Here is a 9,616-nt window from a genome sequence, read left to right on the forward strand (position 1 = left end):
CAGGTTGACTGGTGGTTGTCTTACAGGACAATTTTGACCTCTGGTTTGTCCAGTTGCAACCATGCGCTCTCTCTGAGACTCAGCCAACTCGGAGAATTTTGTCTCCATGCTACGGTTGCTGAAAAGAAATCTTATTATAAGGAGTTGTTTCCCCACAGTGGTGCCTGCAGCCTCTCCCTTCGGGGCTGCATTTGGGGCTGCAGTGTCTGCTTTAAATGTAACTATCTCTTTTTTTCCTCTTGCAGAAGCGGAATGGCATGATGGACCCCGACGACTTCCGTGCCTGCTTGATCTCCATGGGATATGACCTGGTATGAAGCTTGGACTGTGTTGGGGAGATTAGTCTTCATTTCACACACACAAAAAGCTAGGCTGCTGTATGTCTCTCATCGCCCCCCCCACAAAACAGACCTGGCTTGCCACCAGCAGGTGCAGCTGGACGAGGGGGTTGGTCTAGATGACCTTCACAGTCCCTTTCAACTCCAACTCTATGGTAGATTTCTGAATGCTGCATCAGCAGTCAGCAGCTAGACTAACCAGTGGGCCGTTAAGGCAGAGCACAGAAGGGATTTGTTGTCTCTCAGCTTTCCACTGGCTGGCACTGCTCATGTGCAGCAAAAGCCCAGGGGGTGGGAAATCTTGTAGGCCTGTTCTGGGGTCTGTGAGTGGCGCCTTCTCTTTCTCTCCCCCTCCCCGCTGACCATGGCTCTCTGCCGCTCCCCAGGGCGAGGTGGAGTTTGCACGTATCATGACGCTGGTGGATCCCAACAACACAGGCGTCGTGACCTTCCAGGCCTTTATCGACTTCATGACCCGGGAGACAGCCGAGACAGACACTGCAGAACAGGTCGTGGCCTCCTTCAAGATCCTGGCCTCAGACAAGGTTAGCTCAAGGGGCCCTGGTTGTGTTGGCTGCCGATCAGGACTTTCAAACCTTGCCTCTGCCATGAACTCACCAGGCGGGGTCTTCAGCAAGCCCCTCCCTCCCAGCCTCAGTCTTCCCCATCTGTAACAGGTGGAGAATAGTGCTCACCTTTGAAGCTTCTTGGAGCACACCTGAGGGGCTTGGCGCCCTGTGAAAGTGCCATTCACCGCTAAGCGTTTTTCTTAAACACTGTGTGCTGGCAGTAGTGGCAGAAACAGGAGACGGGTTGGGGGCACTGTGCAATTCTGGCCGAGCAGGACTGCAGGGCCTTGACCGCCCCCATCCATTGTGCAAAAAAGGAAACCTCCCAGAATGGTGCTCTTGAGGAGAAGGCTGTGCCACGGCCTCCTTTGACCCCCGGGCCCCTCTTCTTCCACAGAGCTACATCACGGTTGATGAGCTGCGCCGGGAGCTGCCACCAGAACAGGCCGAGTATTGCATCAGCAGGATGACAAGATACACAGGAGCTGACGCTGTCTCTGGTGCCTTGGACTATGTCTCCTTCTCCAACGCCCTGTACGGGGAGAGCGACCTGTGATGCCCTCCTGCTGCTCCCCTCCCACACCCCAAGCCTACCCCCTCACCGGAAGCAGAATTAATTCCCCACCAGCAGGAACTAACACACTCAGAGTCTTATGGAAAAGGGGAGTGCCTGCCGCATCTCTCTCCCCACACCATTGCAAGAGGCGGTGGGGTCCCCACCTTAACCCACACACCAAGGCTGGGGGAGCCAGGGTGGTCTCGGTTAGGAAGCTGCCCCCTTTTTAGAAGCTGCCGTGCCTGCTCTTTGCTGCTAAGCTAGTTGTGCATTTCCCCTCCTTCCCTCCCTCTTCCCCCCTCCCGTGAAGAGGCAAGCACTGCTCTTTCTCAGGCTGACAGAGGAAGGGGGCCATCTGGATGCTGGGGGCGGGTGGGGGCAGGAAAGGAGGGTTGGACAGGAGTGTTGTACCAATAAAGTGACACACACTGGAGGCCCACCCCATGCAGAGGTGCCATTTGTGGGGGTGGGGAGCATAAAACCGTCTGGAAAAGAGAAGTCCTGGCTGGCATCCCTCTGCACCCCTTGGTATAGCCCTAGGAACACAAGCAGGAACCATTGCATGGCTCAGGTAAGTCTACATGAGCATCCAGGCAGGAATTCTCATGTGCAAAGGGCAGGAGAACAGCAGCGTCTTCTGACCTGCAAGGAACTGCCTCAAAGTCTCACCATTTGCACTTCCTCAAACAGCCCATCACACCATTTCCTTCACATCTCTCTTGTCTTGATGGCACACTCTCTTGCAGGCCTCCTTCGGCACAAAGTGACCCCATTTCCTGCTCCTATGAGCACAGGTGGGACTCTATTTAAAAGCAGTACAGTGACAGGTTCCCCCCCCCCCCCAGTTCCTGGGCTGCACGCAGGCAGGACAGGCCCTGTTCTAGCTTTACAGCCCCAGGGAAAGGCACCTCCTGCTGACCCAACAAAGAACATCAAAGCCTCATTAAAGTACTTTAATAATAAAAAATAGAGCTCTTTTGGGGTGGGGAGGAAAAGACCCCAGGAACCTATAAAAAGGGCTGGCTGGCTCAGGGCAAACAGGTGTGCAAGAACGCAGGCACAGCTACGCTTCAACCACAGACAGGCTGAGCCCATGGCTTCCTTGGGAACCACAGAAACAAGGGCTGTGGGAGGCTGCTCAGAGAGCTCCAGGAAGTCTCAGCTCCTCACACAACTTAAGGGGGGGGGGAGAACCAGGACAAGGGACCCATTTCCCAACTGGTCGAAGCATGTAGTGTAGCTGTCGCCCCCCCATGTGGGCATGTGAGTTGGGGGCAGAAGGGTCCCAGGTGGTGTCAGGAACACCAAGAGAAGCTGCTGGTGCTGATGCTGGTGGCAGGAGGGGAAGTCAGTCTGGAGAGGGCGCAGATGGGAAGGTGTCCAAAGAAGGCTGGGTCCGTCATGGGGTGGAGGAGGAGGAGGAAGAGAACCACGCCCAGCAGATAGAAGAACACCAGCAGGAGGCGCTGCGGGTGCTCCAGCGCTGCGCCCACCGCAGGGAAGCCAACGTAGTTGCAGAAGGAGTGGCAGAGCACAGGGCCAACGAGGTGTCCTGTGGAGAAAAGGAGCAGGTGCTATGAGGACCGGAGGCCGTGAAGGGGGCTGGCCCTTTTCTGCCCAGCCCACAGCTGTACACATTTGGTCCCTGCTGCATATATGCCACGCTGGACAGAAACGGCTTAAGCCAGGAGCCCAGGGTCGCCTGCTGAGCTTTGTGGGCAAGCTGGGATTTAGAGCAGGGGCTGCCAGGTTCGTGGCTCAACTTTCTGGGCACCAGCTGGCGTGCTGATGCACACAAGCAGCTGGCTCTCTCCTCCAGCCTCCATGACTGTTAGACAGGAAGGAGTGCCTCTCACTCTACAGGGTGGGGGCACAGGATAAGCACCCCCAATTTGGAGGACGACCCAAACACTGCAGCCCTCCATTATCCTGATTAGGTGTCGGCTCACAAATTTTTCACAGCATCTGGCCACCCTCACACCCACACCTCTGTAACTACCAGCTGTTTCCTGGGGAATTTGCGGAGCTGTTAAGAATCCACAGGTAGCCCCTGCTCTGTCCCCACCCTTGAACTGTTCCCCAGTCAACGCTCAATTTCCCCGTCCCCCTCACCAACCTGTCCTGATGAAGATGAAGGCCGTGTAGGCACCAAAAACAGCTGTGTATGAGAACTGGAACACTGCAGGGAACAGAGTAGAAACACAACTTGAAACGAGGGGGGGGAGGAATGGGACAGTGTCTTGGTTAACTCTTACAAGTTATGCAGAGGCCAAAAGGTGGCCCAGGCACAGTGAAAGTCATGGTAAAATTCCAGACTAGACCACTCAAGACTGCTGGTGTGGGCTGACCTAAATCCTGTCTCCCTGATCCACTAATAGGCTACCACAAATAGCTTCCACAAGAAGCTCTCCGGGGTGGTGGTGGTGAAGTGTTCAAAAGCAGGATCTGGGCTGTTCCACTTCATCCTGCATTGTGCACAGAGCACGAGCAAGTTGCTTGTGAATGCAGAACAGAAAGCAGCATATTTGACAGCACAGGTGCAGGAAATACAAAGAGCTTCCAGCCAACACCCTGTGCTGACGCTGGCAGTTCTACAGGAAAGTCAAGCCCTGGTTCTTTCACAAAGCTACAATTCCCAAGATTCCCTGGAAGGAAGCAGCAATGAGGCACTGAAAACCAGGGAGCATGGTTTACCTGGGAGGGCACATTCAATTCCTGCCCCCAAACTATTCCCCCCTCCCCCTTACAGGGGACAATCAAGTCTACAGAGTGACAAGGCCTGCATGCTGGTGAAAACTGATCAAGATTCTCCACAGGCAGACAGTGGAGCTTGGCTCCTCTGCAGCTAAAACCCAGTATATTTTGCACTGATAGTTACAAGGGGAAAAGTAGTTTTGATTTAAGCAGGAGCATTTAAACTGTTGGAAAAGGGATCTAAATGTTAATCAACTACAACAGGTGTTTCAATCTTTATGGCAGAGTCAAAGTACATCAAGTTCACTTCTGCGCTTTCTAGACAGGCACAACATTTGAACCTTGTGGACATTTCAGCCTTAAATTGAGCTGCTTCTCCATTCCAACTCCTAGAAAACACAGGAAGTCAATTTGAACCTTCTGTGTGCAAGGTGGGTGCGTCATCACTCAGCCACTTCAGGGTGTCAGGCAGAGCTCTTTCCCAGCCCACCCTGGAAAAGTTGCTGGGGTCTGAACCCAGGACCCACTCTGTGCAGAATAACTGCTCTGTCCCTGAGCTGTGGATCTTTGGCATAAGCTGCTTTGTACCGAGTCAGCCCCTTGGTTCACCTACATCGGTAATATTAACACTGGCTGGCAGCAGCTTCCCAGGTTTCAAGAGGCTGTCAGGGACTGAACCAGAGAATGTGCTTGACTTCCTGGCTACAGGCCCTTTCTCAAAATTCAAAATAACAGACTGAAGGGGGGCTCACCAGACATGCAAAGGGACAGACCAAAGCCACTCTGAGCCCTGGAGAGAAGGAAGCCTTTCTTTTTTTCCCCCTTACTAGAAGCACAGGCTGTCTTTTGCTCTGCAGCCTTTCCTATCTCGAGGGAAGTAGATCCTGTTTCTGAGAAGCATGTCATCTCTTTAGAGACAGCATGGATTTCAAATGTCCCACCACTCTGGTGCACCTTTCACCAGCAGCAAAATGCCCCATACCTGCTGAGAGGAAGATGCTGGCAGTGCTCCCCTGGCGAAATCTCAGCTGCTCAATGACGTGATGAAAGTGAGCTAGAAGGAGGAACAAAAGGCAGGATGTGACAGAAGATCGTTTTGTGGGATCCTCCCCAAAATTGGAAGGAAAATGTTGACACTCACCGACACCAAAGAAGAGCGGGCAAGTGAAGATGGCAGGCCCCAATCCTGTGCAGGGGACGAGCATGGGTAGCATGCAGGCCCGGAATACCAGCTCCTCTGTGAAGGGCGCGATGACCTGGTTGCGGAGCCAGCGCATGTCGGTCAGACAGAGTACCCAGAAGCGGGGGTCTGGGGGAGGGAAGCAGGAGCAGCGTCACCGACATCCCACCCACCTCGGTCTCCCCAGCAAGCAGAAAAAAGGGTGGCACTTCTTTGGGCATCGAATTAGGGAGAACTGAGGAGACTATCTGGCAGGAAAAAAAACACCACCACCAGGTGAGCGCCCCATGAGTCACGGAACAATGAAGATATAAGGCCAAATCCTATCCAATTTTCCATTGCCAGTGCAGCTGTGCCAATGGGGCATCCATTGCATCTTGTGGTGGGGAGGCAGTCACAGAGGCCTCCTCAAAGTATGGGAACATTTGTTCCCTTACCTCAGGGCTGCATTGCGACTGCACCGGTGCTGGAAAGTTGGATAGGATTGGGCCCTTAGTTGAAAAAAAATATCAGAATGGGGACAAGGGAAGAATTGGGAGTAGGCCTCCTTGAGCCAATTAGGCATTAGAATGGGAGGTGGGGGAAGAGGCAACATTTTGCTGCAGAATGTACACATCCATATCCCAACAGCAGATTTCACCAACCTCTGTGGACACAGAGTTGCAAGAACTTAATTACAGGCTGAAACGAAACCCCACACTTCACAAGGGAACAGAGAAATCAAGCACTGGGGTGGATCTCATCCCCACTGCATAAAAAGAGAGAAAAGTTCCCCCTCAATGACGGGGATCTGCCACACTGGAACCAACTTCTAGCAAACTCCAAGCCCAGCATTACAAGATAAGAGGCGGGCAACAGGTGGCTTTCCCTCCCTCAAGAGTTTTATCCTCCAAGCACCACTAATCTGTGTGGCCTTACCAAAAGCGACCTTTAAACCATCCACCAGGTCCCAGGGACAGTCCATCGACAGCTGGATGAGGGGACCAAGGAACAAGACCTGGAGAAGGAGCAAGAGTTCATCTAAATCAGGGTTTGAGTTTCCTGCCTCTGTAAATTCCAAAAAGCCACACTGATCAAGGTGGACAAAGTCTTTTCGTTCTCCTTAACCACCCCCTGCCCCAGAGGCTACTCTGGAACAACGCCATAGCAAAAAGAGAACAGTCAGGCTGAAACTGTAGCCTAGAACTAGGCTGACTGGTAGCACACCAACCAAACACCGGACACCACAACTTACCATGGTGAGGAGCAAAGGCAGCACCGTTGCTGGGAAGATGCCCTCGAGCCTGACGCCAAGCAGAGCAAGAAGGGCTGCACCTGGCTGAGCAGAAGAGAAGGCATCTTCATCAGCACCATGAAGACTCCCCCTCTCCTCCTGCACCCCCCTAAATTCCCCAGATGACAGCAGAGAGCAAGTGAATTGCATGCATATCACCTGCATACCAGCGATAAAGAATGGCCTTTATCATGGAATTCAGCACTCCTCTGGCAGACTAGAAAAGACTGGTGGGACTCTGCTACACACAGCCCTTTGGAGAAGCCACAGACTGAACTTGCCAGCTTTCGGCATGCATGGAAAGCATGCATTCTGCCACTGAGATCTGAGACCTGACTTGACGCTTTTGTGGGAATTAGCTGAAGAGCCCTGCTGGGTCATGAGCCTGACGTCATGAGCTGGGTCAGGGTCCAGCTTCCTAAATCTCACAGTGGCCCACCAGCTTCAGGAGACTCAAGCAAATGAGCGAAGCTGCAAGGCACCTGTTAACTGGGCAAACAGAGCACATTATAACCTTTTAAAGTGGTTCTCTCATATTTAGCAGGGTGAGAAATTCTGTCCCTACTGGGTCAGAATCACCAGAATCATGTTTCTTCCAGGGTGGTTTGCTGGTGCCCATTTTGTAGTTTTCTTAAGCTCCCTGTCCCCAAGGGACTGTCGTCCATCTTCCTCCCCTTTGCTGTGCAAAACATTGAGAGCTTTCTTGTTGTTTAGCAATACAGGTGTGTGCCGCTTAACAGCCATTCACTTAACAAAAGACTGCATATAAGATGCTCTTAATGAGGCAATTGTGTCTCCCATAGCCTGCAGCGGAGTTTCTGTTTACACAAGATGCTCTTAATGCAAAGAAGAGGCAATCTATCTCCTGTAATCTGTGCAGCCAGCTAGTGTCTGGCAGGGAGTGTCTGTTTACACAACAAAGGCAATAGATTGGACTAAATGTTCACTTAATGACATACTCGCATAACAACAGGGATAGAAGACCATATCCCCATCATTAAGTGGCGCACACCTGTATTCTAAATAATAGATTCCCCCTCCCCCCCAAAAAAACCCCTGAATGCATGGCATACTTGGCCCATAAGGGGGGGGGGAATCAACTGGAAAGGATGGTTACTGATTTTGCTTGTATTCATGGCTAAGCTCCTCCACATGTCTAAGCCCACAATATCCTATGTCATGTTGGCATCTCTTTACCCTAGAACAGGGGTGCTCAATAGGTGGATCGCGATCTACCGGTAGATCGCGAGGCAAAATGAGTAGATCGCGGAGTGCCGACCCCCCCCTTCAGGTGCCTCTGGGAGGAAACGCAGGGAGTAAGGCCCATTGTACTCAATGAGGCTTACTCCCAGGTAAGTGTGGTTAGGATTGCAGCCTCACAGCCTAATCCTAGGCATGTCTACTCAGGAGTAAGTCCTGTTATACTCAGTGGGGCTCAAGGTACACCAACATACATTGTACACATAAATGTTATATGTTATTGATGGCGCGAACATTGTAAAAAAAACTCTGGTAGATCTCCGGGCCTTGCTGGGTTACAAAGTAGCTCTCGAGCCAAAAAAGTGTGAGCACCCCTGCCCTAGAAGAAGCTGTGGAAATTGTCATGATCCTATGCAAAAGAGAGGAGTGAGTGAGTGAGTGAGAGAGAGAGAGGCCCTTTTGAAGTATAAAAACAGAAGCATTTGAACAGGACGTGTGACATGGGAGGAGTTTCTGGAAAGTTTGGACAGCCGTTTCCAGATGCAGCTGGGCGACCATCTCACCTTAACGCCACTTGCTTCTTTCCAAATCCAGACCAGGAACGGTGACAGACTGGAGACGATGAGAACGCTGGTGAATCGGCGCTTGATGACAGCAGGGTGGTCTCTGAATTGAGAGAGGCACAGTGTGAGATGCGAGGAGGCAGCAGGGTTGCCTTGGCCCGTCCTGGAGGGCAGGTGTGGGGCTACCAAGCCAAGATTTCAAGGCTTGAATAAAGACCTGTTCCTTGGGACAGTTACCTTGGGATAAAACCGTCTTGGCTAATGTACACTGCTGGAGCACAGGGACTAATGGACCAACTGTGCAATCCTAGTCTTCTCAGAAGTAAGCCCTACTAGTTGAAGGGGACTGATTCCCAGGTGAGTGTCTGTGTGATTTCAGCCTGAGCCGAGAACCAGGAAGACTTCCACAGTTCACATCTTGCCTCTGCCACCTGTGATTTTCAACCTTTTTTGTCTCATGGCACACTGACAAGGTCAAGGCACACCATCAGTCTTGACAAGGCATACCATGCTGTTGGTGGGGGGCTCACATCCTCCAATGGCCCTACTAAGAAATGACCCTTCCCCAAACTCCCGTGGCACACCAGTGTGCCACAGCGCAGCGGTTGAAAACAGCTGCACAAATTTTCAACCTTCTTCATCTCGTGGCACAGCGAGAAGGCACTAAAAGGGTCCAGGCAGCAGCAGGTTTGTGACCATTGCCAAGGCACACCATGCTGCCAGGGGGGGCTCACATCTCCCACCGGCCCTACTGATAAATGACCCTCCACCCAAAGTCCTGGGGCACACCAGTGTGCCACGGCTGGTTCAAGGTCAGCCCCTCTCTCTTGGCGCAAAGCGCCACTGCTGCTCACGGGACTTGCTTCTGAGCAGACACGCACAGGCACCTGCAGACCAGGCGGCGGACGTGGCCGGGGGCTTCCAGGGCGAGGGCTGCGCGCGGGGAGATCGCCGCCCGCGCTCGGCCAGACCCGGAGCAGCGCCCACCGCGGGCGCAGGAAGCTTCCCCCGCGCCCCGCACAGCCCGCCCCGCGCCGAGGCTCACCTGGGCAGGTGGCTCTTCCAGACGTAGAGGCTGCCCACGTAGGCGCAGGCCAGGCTCAGGCAGCAGAGCAGCGAGGCCGGGCACGGCCCCGAGCCGGAGCCCCCCTCCGCCGACATGGGAGCCCGGCCAGGCGGCCGGCCAGCGCCGCGCGGAAGAGGAAGCGGGCAGGGAGGCGCAGGCGAGCGGCGGCCCGCCAGA

General features: G+C 53.4%; 2 protein-coding genes across 2 annotated transcripts in view; one reads left to right on the plus strand and one right to left on the minus strand.

Moving 5' to 3' along the window:
- The window catches only part of ACTN3 (actinin alpha 3), a 38,078-nt gene extending 35,648 nt beyond the window's left edge, over positions 1–2,430 (plus strand). The window contains exons 19-21 of the mRNA XM_066610235.1: positions 246–311; positions 725–883; positions 1,305–2,430. Of these exons, the coding sequence (XP_066466332.1) occupies positions 246–311; positions 725–883; positions 1,305–1,463 (384 nt within the window). The 3' untranslated portion in view covers positions 1,464–2,430. The remainder of the gene's footprint in view (positions 1–245; positions 312–724; positions 884–1,304) is intronic.
- Positions 2,403–9,616, minus strand: RCE1 (Ras converting CAAX endopeptidase 1). The gene is made up of 8 exons (XM_066610236.1): positions 9,419–9,616; positions 8,374–8,476; positions 6,572–6,655; positions 6,256–6,334; positions 5,299–5,466; positions 5,140–5,211; positions 3,580–3,642; positions 2,403–3,015 (listed from the first exon to the last, which is right to left on the minus strand). Exons 1-8 carry the CDS (start codon positions 9,532–9,534, stop codon positions 2,759–2,761), a joined length of 942 nt encoding a protein of 313 aa, XP_066466333.1. The 5' UTR covers positions 9,535–9,616; the 3' UTR covers positions 2,403–2,758.

This window comes from Tiliqua scincoides, chromosome 15 (genome assembly GCF_035046505.1).
Source record: "Tiliqua scincoides isolate rTilSci1 chromosome 15, rTilSci1.hap2, whole genome shotgun sequence".
Taxonomy (NCBI): Eukaryota; Metazoa; Chordata; class Lepidosauria; order Squamata; family Scincidae; genus Tiliqua; species Tiliqua scincoides.

Excerpts from the sequence above, each read along its gene's own strand:
- RCE1 (XM_066610236.1), bottom strand. The coding sequence starts at position 9,534 with ATGTCGGCGGAGGGGGGCTCCGGCTCGGGGCCGTGCCCGGCCTCGCTG. Across the intron at positions 5,212-5,298 it reads CCCGCTCTTCTTTGGTGTCG|CTCACTTTCATCACGTCATT; the intron begins GTGAGTGTCAAC and ends TCCTCCTTCTAG. Across the intron at positions 3,016-3,579 it reads CTTCATCTTCATCAGGACAG|GACACCTCGTTGGCCCTGTG; the intron begins GTTGGTGAGGGG and ends TTTTCTCCACAG.